Source organism: Pieris rapae, chromosome 24 (genome assembly GCF_905147795.1).
Source record: "Pieris rapae chromosome 24, ilPieRapa1.1, whole genome shotgun sequence".
In the NCBI taxonomy this organism is placed as follows: Eukaryota; Metazoa; Arthropoda; class Insecta; order Lepidoptera; family Pieridae; genus Pieris; species Pieris rapae.
This window is the reverse complement of record NC_059532.1, coordinates 3512729-3531046: the sequence shown is the minus strand read 5'-3', so window position 1 is coordinate 3531046 and position 18318 is coordinate 3512729. Positions and strand designations below refer to the sequence as shown.

At 32.3% G+C, this 18318-nt stretch overlaps 3 protein-coding genes across 10 annotated transcripts in view; 2 read left to right on the top strand and 1 right to left on the bottom strand.

Moving 5' to 3' along the window:
• The window catches only part of LOC111004088 (spectrin beta chain, non-erythrocytic 1), a 98637-nt gene extending 92543 nt beyond the window's left edge, over window positions 1–6094 (top strand). For 6 of the 7 annotated variants that reach the window (XM_045633838.1, XM_045633833.1, XM_045633835.1 and 3 more), the window contains 7 exons: window positions 382–548; window positions 1296–1510; window positions 1970–2149; window positions 2586–2677; window positions 2815–3354; window positions 4995–5085; window positions 5401–6094. In XM_045633838.1, the coding sequence (XP_045489794.1) occupies window positions 382–548; window positions 1296–1510; window positions 1970–2149; window positions 2586–2677; window positions 2815–3354; window positions 4995–5085; window positions 5401–5512 (1397 nt within the window). In that variant the 3' untranslated portion in view covers window positions 5513–6094. The remainder of the gene's footprint in view (window positions 1–381; window positions 549–1295; window positions 1511–1969; window positions 2150–2585; window positions 2678–2814; window positions 3355–4994; window positions 5086–5400) is intronic. The other variant, XM_045633839.1, reaches the window with a different exon arrangement.
• A 1232-nt stretch (window positions 6095–7326) lies between these two features.
• LOC111004080 (myoneurin) lies at window positions 7327–11275 on the bottom strand. The gene is made up of 6 exons (XM_022274925.2): window positions 10922–11275; window positions 10416–10691; window positions 10008–10151; window positions 9010–9135; window positions 8302–8424; window positions 7327–7794 (listed from the first exon to the last, which is right to left on the bottom strand). Exons 1-6 carry the CDS (start codon window positions 11099–11101, stop codon window positions 7540–7542), a joined length of 1104 nt encoding a protein of 367 aa, XP_022130617.2. The 5' UTR covers window positions 11102–11275; the 3' UTR covers window positions 7327–7539.
• Window positions 11276–11780: 505 nt separating this feature from the next.
• Window positions 11781–16107, top strand: LOC111004108 (zinc finger protein 808). Of its 2 annotated transcripts, none has more exons than XM_022274965.2 (6): window positions 11781–12175; window positions 12377–12640; window positions 13325–13462; window positions 13790–13915; window positions 14491–14613; window positions 15371–16107. In XM_022274965.2, the coding sequence occupies exons 1-6, from the start codon at window positions 11981–11983 to the stop codon at window positions 15572–15574; spliced, it is 1050 nt and encodes a 349-aa protein (XP_022130657.2). In that variant the 5' UTR covers window positions 11781–11980; the 3' UTR covers window positions 15575–16107. The 2 variants fall into 2 exon arrangements, with proteins under 2 accessions (XP_022130657.2, XP_045489678.1); XM_045633722.1 differs by having other exon boundaries at window positions 11783–12175; window positions 12377–12638; window positions 13320–13462.
• The last annotated feature ends 2211 nt before the right edge of the window (window positions 16108–18318 follow it).

Below are 18318 nucleotides of genomic sequence, written 5' to 3'. Positions count from 1 at the left end.
ACACATGAAAATTTACAACCCGTAAGATTTCTTGAAACAAATGACAATGTGTCTGATTACATGTATTTAAAATTAATTGCTGTCTGTTTGTCTCGCTGCCTGAGATGGCTGGACCGATTTGACCAATCTTAAAATATTTTTGGAGGTTCAAAGTTCAAAATGACAATTGGACTTTCCAGTAAAAACGGTTCCTGGAGATGATGTATTTTTCGAAATAAATCTTCAGAAATTTGTGTTTTTTAGCTTGTATTTAACACGCCCGATATCTTTGGTGTGTTTTAAAATTTGTGTAAAACTAAGTTTGAAAACAAATATATGTAGAAGAAAAATAATATGTATTGATAACAAATTGACACGCACACAAAAAATATGATTCTCCAGGATACTTAGAACGCAAGCAAGAAGCGGGAGTGGGTGGTAAACGAGCGACCGTGCGCTCTTGGCGTTCGTACTACGGTGTATTGTGCGGACAGTTACTCTGTTTCTTCAGAGACCAAACTGACTTCGCCAGCAGTAAGGCAGCGGCGCCACCTGTAGCTATACTTAACGTAAGTACAGATGTAGATCTAAGCTTAGATATAACTTTTAGTAGCAAATTTTACTTGGAAAATTTGATTCGAATCTTCGACAAACAGTCACTTTTCGAGCGGCTAGATCTTTTCGTAGGGATGTCTCTCTTTTTCTTCTACTGCGTTTGCCATGGATCTGAGTTGTTCAGATTAATACCGGCTGCTGAGTTTCATAATCGGACATCGAGGAATACTAAATTCCATCCGGATCTCGGCGTCCATCGTTCCACAACTGAGCGTGTCTTAAGGCAGTTTTTTCTCGTGAGCCCTCTGGCAATGTCCATGAGCGTTATCACTTAATAGGAGAGCCACCTGCCCGTTTGCGCCCTATTTTTTAAAAATAACTTCTTTAGCGGCGTTGTATACTTTTTCGGAATGGGTAAAAAAATGTTAAACTTGCGTCTGATCGAAAATTCGTAAGACGGATGAAGAGTATTTAATGTAATATATATTGTCATGTTTGTGTACGATAGCCCAATAAATAAATATTATATTCTACCACATAAATGATACTACTTTTATACTGATAATTAAAGTAATTCTTGCAAAATTATTCCTTAACCATTCCAAAATATCAAAAATTCACAACGTTAATATTTTCACTCCAGGAATGCAAGCTATCGTTTTTTTTTACAAAACTTTTGTTGTATATATTGAATTAATTATAATAATAAATATAATATTGACAGTATTTTTTAATATTAATAATTACTGAAATGATTCCAGGCACGTTGTGAACCAGCGAGTGACTACACCAAACGGGCCCATGTGTTCCGACTCTCGTGTACCGATGGAGCTGAATACCTCTTCGCCTGCGCTCGTCACGAGCTGATGATGGAGTGGGTCGCCAAGATCTCCTTCCACGCCGCGTTACCGCCGCAGCTTCAGCTCACACCATATGAAGCTTCGTCGCCAGCTGACGATGTCAGGAGACGGTTGAGGTGAGAAACTGTTTTTTTGTATATTTTGTATTTGTTTTATGTATATATATTACCTCTTTCTCATATATTCCAATGCGTTTGGCATACTCTTGCCGTGATTTGTAAGATTTTTGGCATACTTTTGCCGTAATTTGTAATTGAGTGTTGAAATTTTGATAAGGTAATGTCGCTTGCCAATACTATATTTTTTTAATAAAATTAGATTAGTATGGACATGAGTGTACTTTATACAAAGGAAATAAAACTTTTGGATGCCAAGGAGATAGAAAAGAAATAGAAGATATGGAATATAGGTTTTATAATTTCATTTTGCAGTCAGCCTAGTTTTTGGCGCACTATAATATATACTGGGTCTTTACAAATGCTATGTAGATTTCTTGGAATGTAGCTAATGCAATTATTACATATATATATTTTTTTCTAAAACTCATCATTTTCGCTTGTTCCACGTTTTTACAGAAATGCTTCAACATCATCGTCAGCGACATCTTCGCCAGACACACAACGCAAGGTGCGAACTCAAAGTGAGATTTTGAAGGAACACCGCGCTGCAAACACGCCAGAGAGGAACATAGAGTCGTCGGTGTTGCCATCTTTGCCCCCGAGACAACCCCCACAGGAGGATGAGATCATACTTAGGTAATATTTTATTTGTTTATTTTATTAATTAATACTTCGTTACATTACAATATAAAAATTGATCATAGTTAAATTATAAGGAGAGCAACTGGCGGCCTTATCGCTTTCGAGAGATCTCTTCCAGGCACTATGAGTGAAGAAGAAAAAATAAATATTTATGTATTTATTACATTCAGATTTCTCTATCTGTTTCATGATAATTTATCAATATCATAGCCAAGTAGATGATCAGCCCACTGTGCCTGACACACACCAAAATGTACATAAATATATAAATTCATTTTAAGATTTCGGGGCAGCTGCCAAATTATTATTTTTTGTTTTAACGCTAGAGTTTACTGCTTTTACATATATAATTAATTGACACAAAGACTCATGCTTGAGAATTGTCTGTTTAACTAAATTAATATCCCTAGTAATAATAATACTTATACAGAAACTCTGAACACGTAAGCGGCTCCTGGGGACGAACGCGTTTTTCAAATGGCCGCGATATCAATGCTGAATTCCTACGAACGCAGAGAGAAGGTAATAATAGTTTTATTTAAGATTTAAAAAAAATTGATGCAATGTTGTCTATGCTAAGTGACGTCAGCTTTTGTGAACGTTCGATATCTTATAAATTAATTTATCTTGTATTTTTAATAATTAATATTTAAATATAGCTTCCTCGGGACAAATAGTTACAGAGCGACCGCCAGCGATACCTGAACGGGCACCCGTCATCCCCGAAAGGGGACCAATTGTGCCTGACAGATCACAAATCAAACAGAGACCTGAAAGAGTGTCAGTCGTATCTGACAGGGCATCCGTCATGTCAGACAGGGGGTCCGTCATGTCTGACAGGGGGTCCGTCATGTCTGACAGGGCGTCTGTCATGTCTGACAGGGCGTCTGTCAGATCAGAGAGAGTCTCAAGTGACAGAGAATTCGATAAAAACTCGAACGAAAGGAACTCCGCGTCGGAACGCAGTTCTAGCGAGAGATTCGACAAAAACTCAAATGAAAGATACGAGAATTATAGATACACAGAGAGATCGGAAGGTCCGACCGTCTCTCAAGGGGATAAATCCGTTACGGCCATGGTTAACAGCTACCAGCAAAAGGTTAACAAGAATTGGCAAGAGAAAGAGAAGAATCCCAGCTGGAATAATAATTGGCAAGGTGTAGAAACTACCTCACACTTCTATTCGGCGAGTGAGCTGGGTCAGTTATATTTGGCTTCCGTAGTTCTGTGGTCCTTGTCATTGTCATTATAAAAATAAATCATTTGGTAAAAATATATTATTCAAAGGAATTTGGTAAAGAATTGAGCCACTTTTTCTTATAAAAAGTTATTTTCGATATAATCGAATCAGAATTCAGACATCTATTACATTTTCAATTATGTCTATTTAAAAAATAATTAATTAACCGCCATTTTGTCTGTCAATAATCCATGCTGTATTTGGTTTATCTGTGACAAAAAGGGGACATTTCTTTGAATTTTGACGTCAACTTTTGTTTTAAATACCAACGAGTACTCTTTATTTTGACGTATTGAGTTGTGATTAGAAGTATTGTCTATGTTCAAGAAATTTATAAATTGACATTTGACAATTGACATTGACAAGAACCACGTGTAGTTTGTTTACTTAATTGAATTGTTGTGGTTTGCATTCTGTATTAAATTGGTATTTTACAGTCGGTTTAAAAAATCTTAACAATTTGTTTTCGATTATTTATTATTTTACATTATAATAACCTCTGAGCAAATTCTGCATTTTTCTTTTGTCCGACTGTAGTTTACCAAATAAGATTTCTCTTCGAATATTCTATGCTATATATAATTTTAAACTAAGTCTTTATGTAATCTACGCTGCTTAAGGACCGAGCCATCTCCTCTATGTACTGCATAAAGTACATTGTACGTATAATTATTATATTAATGTTGCCAGGTGAAAAATATAACCTGGCAACCCTAGCTTATATTGTTTCGCATTTCTCTAGCTTTAACGTAGATTAGAAAATGGTTTTAAAATCAATAACTGTCTTCAAATGCAAATGTGCAGAATTTGAATAGTTTTGAGGCTTTGGAATAAACTTTTTTATGGCTAACAAGCCTTCGGAACGCCCAAGGGCAGTTATCGCCCATGGACATCCATTTTAGTGGGTACCTTTAAACTTTACAATGAATTCGTATACGTTATTAGATTACTATTACTTTGACTTTTGACAGTTGACTTTTGAGAGTTTGACAGGAAATATCGTAAGAAATGTCATATTCCCCAAGAAAATCGACGGCGTACACAGTAGGCTGATCCTACTTGTCTATTGATCTAATGATCACAAAACATATACAGAAATCTGTGTCAAACCAGAATTGCAGCGCCAATGGTTTTGTGAATGCCTCACTGAGGAAATAAGTTTTTCATACTTAAATACAAAGAGATGTTATTGATTTTAAATCGCTTTTAGTTTTATTTATTTGTATCTGTGCTTATTATGTAGTGGTTGCGGGAGTAGCTTTGGTGTTTGTGTGCTATTGTAGAATTATATTTTAGAAATAGATAGAAATCAATAAAGATCTTAACTCTCTTATTCATAGATATTGTTGTCTCTTTCTTTCGAATTGTATTAACGCTGTGATGAAAGAGAGATATTTTAGTTGTTTCAAAATTTATGAATAAGTATGTCTAAGAGAAATTGTCACTGTCTTTGTAATATTGATAGATATAAAATTACTTTTAGAAGATTTCTCTGTTAAATGTTTTCAAAGTAGACTTGTTAATATATATATTTTTTAATTTTAATACTTTTTATTGGTTTATAATTGTATGGGTTCTATAGTGAGTATTTGATTACAGCCTACGGTGGTAATAGTGGAAGTAACACTCGGCCAGCGTCTGTCGCTGGAAGTGGAGGCTCTCCAGCTTTAGATCAGAGACCTGCATCCAGGTGAGTCAGTAACGAATGGAATCTGAGATTTTATCGATGATATGTTATATTTGTGGCAGCTGAAAGTACATGAATCCGTCTCTTTCTATCTCAGCGTAAATACAATTGGATAGAAAGAGACGCTTGAATTGTTATATGATTTGGAAGTATTTACATTATTTTACTTAGGCGAGTTTTTCTCCTTTTTTTGAGATCAAGATAAATTAATTTATTTTTGCTCAAGCGAATATTGTGTTATCAAAGCAATTCATAATAATAGGGCATATACTTTTTTTAATATCATTTAAATTTATATATAAAAATGTATGTTAACAGATCATCAGGAGAATCAGAATTGTCAGTCGGAGGGACAAAGGAGAAGAAAGACAAGAAAGGCGTCTTCGGTGGTCTGTTCAGCAGGAAGAAGAGACCACAGAGTCATATGTAGACTTGACATTTGACAGCTGTCAATGTCCATTAGCTATTGGATTTTAAGCTTCACATATCATGGTTTTTTATTATTTAATGAAATCAAATTTGAAATTTTCTTGTCCATTTTGTGCCTTCTTATGTATAGCTAGTTGTTTATGTGTTTAAATCATTGTTTTTTGCATTCCTGACGTCACATTGGGGACCAAGGTATACATTCCATAGATGCTAGAGCTAAAAAATATTTTTTGATAAATTTAAAATAATTTTAAAAAACATCACTTTGTGAGATTAAATTAAAGTTTTTTAACATATTTAATCTAAAATCACTAGTTTTTTTGTTGAATTAAAAAGTACACAATCCACCATTTTATCTTAAGTAGTTGATTTTGTCGAGTTTATTGAAGTTATCGCATTCCCGTATTAATTGCGCCATTTACACTTTCTTATTAGATAATATTGTCATTTTTCTATATTTAATGTTTGTATAACGTAATTTTAAGCAATATTTAGAAGTACGGAAAACGAATGTATTTTGTCTGGGACCAATTCCCTTGTAATCAACGTTATTTTAAGTATGAAATATATATTTTGCATAATATTTTCTTGTTTTATTATTACTCCTTTATATGCTTTATAGCCTCTATGAACTAAAGTTTTGCTTTAAGTTTTGTTTCTTACTTCGTACATAATTTTTTTAATTACTTCATATCTGTACAATTTTATCAATGTAAATAAGATTTTGCGAGCTCACAAGAGAATCTCAATCTGATTTGAATATTGCTGTCTCATTCATGTCTCGCATCTATTCAAAGCGGCGAAGTCTTCTAAAATAATTTATCTAAAAACAAATATTTAAAAGAGTAATGAAGGATTTTAAAATAATTAACGATATTCAATAGAGCCACAACAACAAATTAAATATATATTACATAATTTAATTACAGCAAATAGACAAGTACAATCACATTACGAAAAATAGGCAATACATTGTTTTCAATTAGATACCAGGCCTGTCAGTCTGACTGGTATTATGAAACTGGCACCGCAAAAGGACGCATTTTACGTTTAAGAACTAACAAGCAGTTTCTGTTGCTGATAGATTGAGAATAGTTCTGGCCTATGCTTTAATTGTTTTGCCTAGATATGTACAATAGATCATATAGAAACCGCGGATTTATTATGTCGGTACAACATAGTTTTTTTTTTAATTTCGTAAAAAGGATACAGCGCTATGTGCACTGGAGTGTCGCTGTATCTCCCACAGATAAAACATAATGGATTTTGACATACTTAGCACTAAGCTTGAGATTCAGAAACGATAATGTAGGATGATCTACGTCCTGGTCATGGCAAACTTTATTTAAACGTTACGAAACATTCTTGTCAAACTGTTTTTGGTACGACTGCAGAAAGTATACGAAATTCCACCCGTATCACCTCGACGTCCGCCGCTCCACAACTGAGCGTTTTTCTAGGCAGTTTTTGCCGCGCCCCACCACTTTGTGGAACCAGCTGCCCACTGAAGTATGTCCGAATCAATTCGACTTAGGGTCCTTCAAGAAAAGAGCGTACCAATTCTTAAAAGGCCGGCAACGCACTCGCGAGCCCTGTAGCATTGAGTGTCCATGGGCTATCCCTATCACTTAACATCAGGAGAGCCTCCTCCCCGTTTTCCCCGTTCTATAAAAAAAGTCTTCGACTAACAGTGGAATAAAACTGTTAATAATTTATTAAAGACGAACAATATATTTTAACATAATTCAAGTTCAAACCTAGTTAAAAGTCCATACAAAAAATAAAAGTACGGAATTTTTATTTTAATATATTTATTTAACGTAGTATAATAATATTTTATCTGTGTAATGTATTACACATTACATAATTATGATCTGTATTTTTAAGACATCATCCGCTTGTTGGCGCCAGTTTTCGGTTAATCTCAAATCGCCGATTTTGATTTATAGTCTATGCCTAAGTTAGACGTCAACCGTTTTTGAACGCAAATATAAACTGTCATTCACGCCTCTCTTCTGAATCTCATTCTTAGTCATTCGTTCCCGAATCCGACGAACGCTTTTGCGATGTATTTTGAAGGAATGTATTAATCCTAACTATCGTTCCTAAATCTTTATCCCCAACTTGATGCTCTTCTAATGCATGTTTCTTAACTTTCGTCGGTAAATCGAATCGTCTATCACAGATGGGACAAATATAGCGATACCGTTTACCCGAATGTACTCTGTTTTTGTGTGAATAAAGAAATTGTAGAGATTTAACTCGCGTCGGACACAGATCACACTGAAATGAAATATTTAGAATTAATTATCTATGAATTTACAGCAACTTTATCTGCATAGAGTTTTGAAGTGAAACTTCTTTAGAATTGATGTAATATCAAACCGGATGCAACTGAAAAAGCGACAGTAAAAAGAGACAGTAACATAAATTCATAAGATTTAACGTGGGAGAAAATGAAATAGGAGGAGAGCGTCTTTTTACTGTCGCTTTTTCATTTAATCGAATTTCAAACTTTCGTTGTTTTAGTTATTGTCAAATGAAAGATTTATATTAAACCTATAAATTAAAATTTACCATAAAAATATACTATTTTTAATAAAAAGTTTAATACATTTAGATAGTGAAAAATGTTTAATTTAAAATATTATTAATTATAAAAACTTAGTTTTCACTTCTATAACGTGTGAATTGCACATATATATAACAGATATTACAATGGCACATGTGACAGTTTTAAATTTACTGCAGCGGTTCTGTTCTGGTCATATTAGGCTGCAAACTACTCACTTGAACTGTGTTTTCTGGATTATGTACTCCCAAATGCTGGACAAAAGTCCCACGTCTGTGGAATCCAGCCCCACATATGTCGCAAATATACGGCTTTTCGCCGGTATGTGTTCGGACGTGAATCTATATAAAATAAAAAATAAAAATTCAACAAATTTATGAACTATAATTATTCCAAATTAACATCCAAAAGGAAAGTTCTCAAATCAGGAACTATAGACCCTCACTTCATAAAGGATTTTGGCGGATTCTTGAAATTTTATTTATTTACACTTCGTTACATACATAGAGAAACTATTAAAGAAAAAACTAAAAAAGAACTATGATGGGTAAAAAGTATGAAAAATACAAAAATTACAAAAGTCACGATTGAACAAGACAGGATATGGTTAAGAAATTTCTGTAGAACTTATGATGAGCTGTGAGATGGAATTTCCAAAAGGAATCTATTAGAGGGGCGAAAATTGTATGTTTAATACCAACACTTAACATAATTCCTTTAGATAAGAGCACACCAATTCCTAAAAGGCCGGCAGAGCACTTGCGATCTGGATGTGTCCATGGGCGGCGTTGTCACTTAACATCAGTTGAGTCCTCTCCGTTCGTCCTCTGTACTATAAAAACATAATTAACCTTTGTCAAATGTCCATTGTAGCATGTTTCATACAAATTGTTTGTACATACTAATGGTTGAGTTCTAGGCCTCACCTGATAAGCTTCTCGATAGGCAAATTCTTTCTCACATTGATCACATTTGTAAATCTTTTCAAGGCCGTGTTTCGCTCGCTTGTGGGCTTCCAGTGTCGAAATGGACCGACATCGCTTCCCGCATAACTATTTAAAAAAGTATCAACTGTCAAAACGGTTTCTACTCTATGATTTCAATTTCAAATATTTTTTGAAGTGACATTTTTTTTTTAAAGTTTTAATTTTACGGAATGTCACGAAGATGTGCAGCGTTTTTGTCGAAGAAAAGGGAGAGAGCGATTGATTGCGATTCAGAGGGAGCGAGAAAGGGAGATCATGAAAAAATACACGCCATTGGTTGATGTATCTGTTTAGTACAGTGATTCTCAACCGCTAAATTATGCAAATATCTAATGTTGTTAATATTATTAAATTATATCAAATAATTTTGTTTTTATTATTCGCTTGTAATTAATCCCTTATTAAATGTTTAAATATTATTGAAGCATATATTAGGTCATTTCGTATATTAAAACTTAGTTATAAACTATTTATATAGTGTGTTGTAGTAAATAAATAATTTTTAGCTTTTTCTTTGTGTGCCGGCAAATTTTAAAATCATGAAATATGTGCGGTGACAAAAAAAAGGTTGAGAACCACTGGTTAAGTAGGTACTGTTTCTTTAGCATATTTTTAATGCTAAAGCTATGCAGATTCTTAAATATATTGATAGTCCTTTTTGTTTAAATTGTGTGGAGTTTTCTTCTATAAAAAACACCACACAATTTTTTTATGAACATTTATATTTTTTTTTCCTATTTGATATTTTTTGGTTATATTTAAAATGATTTCTCTCTTGAATGACCTCTTCTCACTTAGAAAACAATATAAATATAATGTTAACTGTAATTATAATATATTATATTGCTTACTAATTATTTATTATTATTTGATGACTCGCCTAACACTATTTATTAAACTAATATTTTATAGAAAAGTTATATAAAGATTGATCCTACCTCACAAACATATGGGTTATAGTGATATCTCACATGCTGTGCAAATGACGATTTAATTGTAAACACCATTTGACAAACGGGACATGTGTATGAATCTGCATTTGGTATTTGCATAGACTTTCTCTTTTTTCTAACCCTCTTTTTCTGAAACAATATAGCTTTAGAATTTAAAACAAAAGATAATGAAAACTAAATTTACATGCTGGTTTTATCACTATTTTACCAAAGAAAAAGTTTTCATTGAATAGAGAAAGAAATGTCCATTAACCTCAAGGCCAATATTGTTGTAAAATATTATTTTATTTTTACGTAAAAACCCTTAAAAATGATCAAGAAAATATCATTTTTTAAAGGTAGATTAATCAAAATCATAATACATGAATCAAAATCATAATGCTATATACTAACCACTTTTACCATTTTCAACCTTATATTTTTATTCTGAGATAGTTTTGTTTTTTGTCTATGCATTCTCTTTTTCGCAAACTCAATTTCTACTTCCTGGAAATCATTATCTCGTTGTATTTTTATTTTCAATCTATTTTCATCAGATTCTTTACATTGTTTCATATCAAGCAAACAATCTTGTGCTTTTAAGCTTATCTGTCTAAATTTTAATGCAGTCTCCATCATATCTAAGCATTTGGAACATATTTTCTGTGATAATCCATCATTATATTTTATCTAAAATAAGAAGTCTAGATAGATGATCTATAGTTATTTTTAATTTAATATCTATTAGGACTTATCTATCTTTTAGATTTTTTCAAACAAAAGTATAATAAGGTGTACAACTAGCATATCTTATAATATAAAAATATTAAAAGAAACATTAAATAAACTGAACAGCAGAAACTATAAAATATAGAACACTAAATACAGTAGTATATAATTTTAAGCCTAGTCTCTCTTACCCGTAATCCAGTAGTCAGCTTCAGTTCTTGCATACGCTTCATCATTATGTTTTTAGATTGGAAAATATCAGTGAGATTTTCAGATCCTAGACAGGTCCTGCAGCATTCCAGATTACCTACTTGTAATTCCTCACGCCGATTGCTTTTTAAACGGTTCATAAGCAGAAGATACGGCAGCATATTAAAAAAAAATTGATTAAAAAATTAAGAAAAGAATATATTTTTTTGTTGACACTTATAACACGAAAACAGCATATTTTCAGCAAAAATATTATATCTTCATATATTATATGCTTGAAGCACTTAATAAAAATAATTTTGTACGCTTAGCGATATAAAAAAATATAAACTAGATATGGATATAGAGATACATTTTTCTATAATTTAATTTGAAAATTGAAATATATTTTTCTATTTTCTATTTACAAATCTCCCGATTATTTCACAGACTAGGCACTTAGCACTTCTGCAAGATGCATACTACGAACTAGGTTTATTCTGTATTTGTACTTTCACCGGATACAAGTATATTGGCTAAAGCCGTACATACGTTTTTCTTTCTACTTTTACAAAATTATTCAATTTCAATTTGGAGTAGAGATGGAATCTAGAATAATCTGAATAGCATCATAATTCATTTAAGACCTAAGTGATATATCAAGACCAAAAATTTATCAAGATTTCAAATTAGAATAACAAATTCATCTTTTCATACATGAAACAATCATAATACAAAACTTTAGTTAGGACTTAAGTTCTTTTTTAGATTGGGTTATGGGTAGCTAGAAGATGTAGTCTATGTCTATACCCGTAGACGGACTATGGTTCTATACTCTATATACCTGTATACCAGAGACTGTTTAACTTGAAGCCTGAAACTATAGAAATTTAACCTGTGCAGCATTCTATTGTTTTCTGTTTACCTTTTTGTAATTTGAGTTTCATTTGTGACTCGCCGAACAAAATAATTTTTAAATTCGAATATCACATTAACGATGAAATATGTTGAAATATTCCTCTGTACATATTTAATATTTTGTTATAAGGCAGAAATGTAAAATGGTGCCAATTTTAATGATGATGCATAGTTTGGCTAGTAAACGACGTATTGTGAGGCAGCAAAGTGAAATAAAATCAACGAAAATGGATTGTTGTAGGACTTGCCTAAGTACTGAAAATCTTAGTGATATATTTATTAATAAGGAAACGATTATCAAACGGTCTCAAGATTTGGAACTTGTTACAGGCTTAAAGGTGAGTACGACCTACAAAAAAAATTTGAGCATTCAAATTGGTGGATACTATATTGGAAAGTTTACATTTACTTCCACAATTATTTTATTCACATAATATTTTATTGTTTTTATATTAACACCGTAATAGTATTTTAAAAGATGGAATCATGTGACCTCAAACTAACTAAACATCACATATACTATTATCACTTACTTCCAGATTAATTACCAGGATGGCTTATCACAGAAAATATGCAAAATGTGTTCAGATATATTAAGAATGGCATTAAAGTTCCGTAAGAAATGTCGCAAAGCGGAAAAAACCTTGTTAAATAAGAAACCTAAAGATATTAAAATTAAAAAAGTATGTAATAATGGAATTGAGAAAAAAGATGATATTGAAACAAATGATTATAGTTATAATTATTTTGATGATGATTTTGACAATCATGATTATGATGACGAAAAACCTAAGGAAGTTCAGGTAATATTTTAATTAAGGTTGTTAATCATTTAAAAAATATACTACAACAATTCATTCCTATCTCCTTAAAATCAAAAGTTGGCATGAATTGTTTAAAAATAATCAAAATAGTCCTTATAGTGCCCTTATAGTGGTAAATTCTGTCATATTTCATAAATCTCTGTATTATGTAGATCATTGTTACCTAATGTGGGGCCCACAACCCACAGGTGGGTAATTTGATTGTTAATAAAGTTAGAGCAAGCATGTCCACTGGACCATTAAAACTAGCAGATAAGCGAGCCGTAGTTATGTATAGTAGACTTTTAGTCCGAGTAACTCGAGAATTACAAAGAAAGAATAAAGTTAAATATTATATATAAATAAACTATATCAAGCAAGTCACGTCGGAGTTTTAGAGTATGCAACTTGAAATAGTCCTAACGAACCTTGTATGTTTGCAATTCACCACTCAAGTGTAGACGATTGGAAAGCTTTCAAAGGAAACGTTTTTGAACAGTTTTCATAGTATTTACTTACGTGCATTTTGTAATGTGGTAACCAGATTACAGTAGCATACTCTCAAATACTATGGACAAGTGATTAGTTCAGAGAAACTGTACTTGAATGTTAGTAATTGATTATATTTTATCCATATTCTTGCTTCTATATTGTTCTAAACTAAGAATTCATGTTGTTTTTCAGAAAACCCTACTCAAGGAAAGGCGTGCAAAAACACCAATAGCAACATCATATAAATGTAATACATGTAATAAGGAATTTCGTATGAAGGCTACATATAGGGCGCACATGCGATTTCATACTAACTTCTGTGTTTGTGAGGTGTGTATACAATTTTTTACACAAAATGGCCAGCTTTATGAGATGGGTGAAAGTTTGTGCATGTACATATAGTAATCCTAATGAATTCACATACTGATATTGCTTGTAGTGATAGGCTGTGAAGAAAGCTTATCAATGATGCTATATTTAGGGTCTGTTTCACAATATATGGATAAAGTACCAACGCAACAATACTGTTTATCCTACCAATAAGTACTAAATAGCTAATTTGTAACTTACCTACTATATACATATGTACCTTGTGAAACAGACCCTTAATATAATGTATGTCTTCTGTTATAAAATTATGGTTCAATTTCATTTCAGGCCTGTGGTAAACGGTGTAGGAATAATAATCAATTACAAGAACATAAAAGAGCAAGACATGGCTTGGGCAAAATACATAAGTGTGCGTACTGTGAATATAGTTCAGCTACAAAAGAGGCGCTTATTGTAAGTATTTCATATACCATTAAATCTCAAAGTCTAATAGAAGATATTGCTCTAGTGTCTATTTACTTGTACATAGAATTTAACTTAATTAATTGTAGTAATAAATCCCATCTAATTTACAATAATGACGAAATAAGGATAATATAGCTTAGATTTTTTACATTATTTTATTTACCTTCATCAGGTAAAGGTCTCTCCAAGCTTTTTCCAACTGACACTGTCTAGCTTTTTTCTTCATTCCCTTCCTGCTACTGCCAAAATAGAATTTCTTCTATCCACCATTTTTTTTCAATTAAAAACCTCACCTCACATACTATTAAAAATAAATCAGTGGCGCACATAGAAAGAAACTCCATTGGTGCACGGCCGAGGATCGAACCTACAACCTCAGGTATGAGAGTCGCACGCTGGAGCCACTAGGCCATCACAGCTCACATAGTATTAAGGTGTGAATTAATAATGGTTTACATACAAAAAAATTAATAAACTTTAATTTTCTTGTCATGCCATAACAGTTATAATGTATTGAGATTTATAATCGCCTAATAATACAACAGATTGTACATATTTTTTAGATACATGAGCGTAGACACACTGGTGAAAGACCATACATTTGTGATCATTGTGGAGCCAGCTTCTATCGTAGATCTACTCTTGTACAACACATAGCTATACATTTACCAGAAAAGAACTTTCAAGTGAGTATTTTGTTTTTAACTTTTTGAAGTGAAACTTCTTCATAGGCGTTGGAAAAAAATGTACCGTCACATTTTACGGTTACGCGTCACATTTTTCAGTTACACATCACACTATTCCGTTACGCGTCACATTTTGCAGTTACGCGTCACATTATTCCGTTACGCGCCACATTTTGCAGTTACGCGTCACATTATTCCGTTACGCGCCACATTTTGCAGTTACGCGTCACATTATTCCGTTACGCGCATCTTTTTCTTGTCCCTGCCACGGTTGATTCGAAGCCGTGAATAACAAAAACATATATTAATGATAACCATGACAGTAATTATTGTATTACAATTAATGAATAATCTATGGTAAATTGAAATAATTGTATTATTTGTATTCATCTCCATGATTATAAAATCCTTTTGTTAAATTTTATCTAATTTAACTTATATAACCAATTTTGTGTAAAGTTCCTTATAGTTAATCATTTTCAAAAAAAATAAGGTCATATAGAAATTTCACTTCTTACAGTGTACACTATTACACGCACACATTTTTTTTAAAATTAGGGCAGAGATAAAGAATGAATCCTATTTATTTGCTCAATCTAAATAAATTGGATTATCAGTAACGGTACAGCAGTCTGTGTGTTGTTTCTGGTTTTCATACATTACTTTTCTATTAAAAATGTCTTATGAATTGATGAATTATCTATGTATTTTTTATCTATATATTTTCATGAATCATATTATTGGGTATCTTTTTCAGTGTGACATGTGCCCCAAAAGGTTAAAATCAAAAAAGTTTCTCCAAATACATAAGCACAATGCACATACAGGCAAACGGTATGGGTACCTTTGTCCCATATGTGAACACCGCTTTGAGAAACCAAATAAAGTCAGAGCACACACTAGACGGGTACATGGTGTACCTGATGAACAGCATGGTGCTATTGTGAGAGTTCAATTGTAGACCAATCCTCTATCGAGGCTCAAACCGCTGCAAAGTTCATATTGTGAGCTTTTTAAACATTCACCGTTGATGGAAGCAAAGCCACTATTATGTGGTTTTTTATGTCTACAAGTAGTCTTTTGAACTGCAGACCAGAGAAACCTGAAAACTGAGCGTTCTATTATGATCATCATAATTTTATAATACCACAATTTATATTTCTTTGAGTGAATCTATTTGCTTTGGTTTTCCATCAAAATGGATCCTGAGCATACATCACAAAAACACGTTGATGTTTTCTTGTCCCCAAGAAAAAAACATCCACAAAAAGCTTTCACTGTTACTAAAAAAGTAATGTTATTAAAATTAATCTTCATAACTAAATTATCCGTTCAGAAATATTTAATTTCCTGATATACTTAGTTTCTATTATAGTAGTAGTTGTTTAGATATACTGAAGTATTTCCGAACCAATTCGACTTAGGGTCCTTCAAGAAAAGAGCGTACCAATTCTTAAAAGGCCGGCAACGCACTTGCGAGCCCTCTGGCATTGAGTGTCCATGGGCGGCGGTACATCAGGTGAGCCTCCTTTTCTACTAAAAAAAAAAACTATAAACCAGAGGAATCGATCCAATTCCAATCCAAAATCGAAATAATTTTGCAACGTCACTATTTAGTACTTTTCATAACGTTGCAACACTGAAATTGTCAAATCTGGAATTGAATTAAAAGTTTAAGTATAATAACCAGTTTTCGGGAATGTTAGTGGGTTAAAATTTTTTTTTAAACCCAGCAGAACCTGGACCAACCTCAGTATTATTAGGCTCTCAGTATTGACATTATATTGTTATAGTATTGTCTTTTATTAACATGGCTTTTACAGATTTCAAGGAAATACTTTGTTACCGGATTGAAGCTATGTATTTTTATTGTAAACTTATAATGTTAAATATTTTTAAATTTACAACATGTGGTCACAGTGACTGAAGTCAAAAGGTGTTGAATGTCAAAAAAAGTGTCACAGCTGTAGAAAAACGTGGATAAATTTTAAATAATGTAAAATAATTATTAGTTTACACTAATACATAGCATGTATGTCCAGGTATTGCATTTATTTAGTAGTGTTTTGTGTATACTTGTGTCAAAATAAATGGCGGGCGTGGTTTTTTATTGAATGTACTCAATCCTATACAGTCCGTATTTAATTTAACTGTGATACTCGTGTTAATGATATATTAAATATTGTGGCCAAAACGCATTTTATTAAATATATGACAGTTCACATTGTAGTGTTTTACAATAAAGCGCATTTGACAAGCTAGCTAAAATTTAATATTAACATTGTTCCGTTCTTCACGAATTTAGTATTTGACCCACAACATTATTACTTTTTATTATTATATACTGTTTTTATTATTATACTGTGTTAAGCCTACAAATAATAATAATTTACAAGAGGAGACTTAGATATTATATTTTGATTTCTTAAATTGTTTGAGTTCTGCTAAAGTTTTGGTCAAAATTACAAAATTCAAATGTGAACTGGCAGTACTAATATTGCATTAAATGCAGGTTTTTGTAGCTGTCTAGTTAAGTAGGTAAAAAATTTAAGTCAAATCTGCATAATGTACTCGTAATCATAGTGTCATCTAGTCTCGTGTAAATATCTTAATTATTAACTATTTTACTAAAAAAATCGTGCCAACATGTTTTTTTTATTTTAGTGTTTAGTTTTATTTTTAACTCAGAAAGCACCTTACCACAATATCATAACTTTTTGACAAAACAATTTTGGAGATTCTTGACTTCTTAATTCTTGTAAAACCATACTACTGGCTATTCATAAGTTTATTATTTTTAAAGTGTGTCAATAATTGTTTAAGAATATTTTTTCAAAAATTTTACTGAATGCCGGCTGCAAAGTTGGTCCAAAATGTGTGGGGTCAGAAGTGCTGCCGGTTCTAAATAACGGTGTGGTTTGAACTGATAACATTGATTACTGATTGTAAAATGAATACAGAAACATTATTTGTTTAATTTTAGTTTTCTTTTGCATATTTAAAGTTAATTGTCTCTATTTCTCCCCTTATAATAGGCAATATAAATAAAATGTAAAATTGTAAGTTTTCTTTCTCATAAATTTATTATCGTAACCTTATATAATTATACACTGTGGACTGCCGACTATGGTTATTGGGTGCAAACAGCCGACTATGGTCTATGGAGTATGGACTATCGGCTATCTGTGTACGATGCTTGGCGCGTGCACTGTGCAGTCATTAACTAATAATTTGATAAAACAAAATGGCAAATAGAAGTTATCTCATCATGTTGTCTTCAATTTTTATAGTTTTTTATTATGGGTCAACAAACTAAGGAAAATGTGTAATGACTGCGACAAGAGAACTTGTGCTATGTTTCCACTGTAAGCTAAAGTGTACCTGTTATTAGGAGCCTTAAAAAGATAATACAATTAGTTCCATGGGTTCGTAAGTAACCAAAAAAGTGATGATCAACTTCTCACGGACAACCTACTCTTGTAAATCTGGGGACAGCACTCTAATACAATGCTATGCAATTGCATTTGTCTAACCAGGAAGCAGCTTATGGTTGCGATTGAGTCGAAAATCTTTTTCTTTTTCCTGTGTGAAGGACAGTTCTTTAGCTTGTCTTTTCGAAATCATCCAAGTTCTCTCTTGTTTCACCAACAAAATGTATTAAAGCCTCTTACAGTTCAGACAAGGGTAATGTCAATTTCCACACTA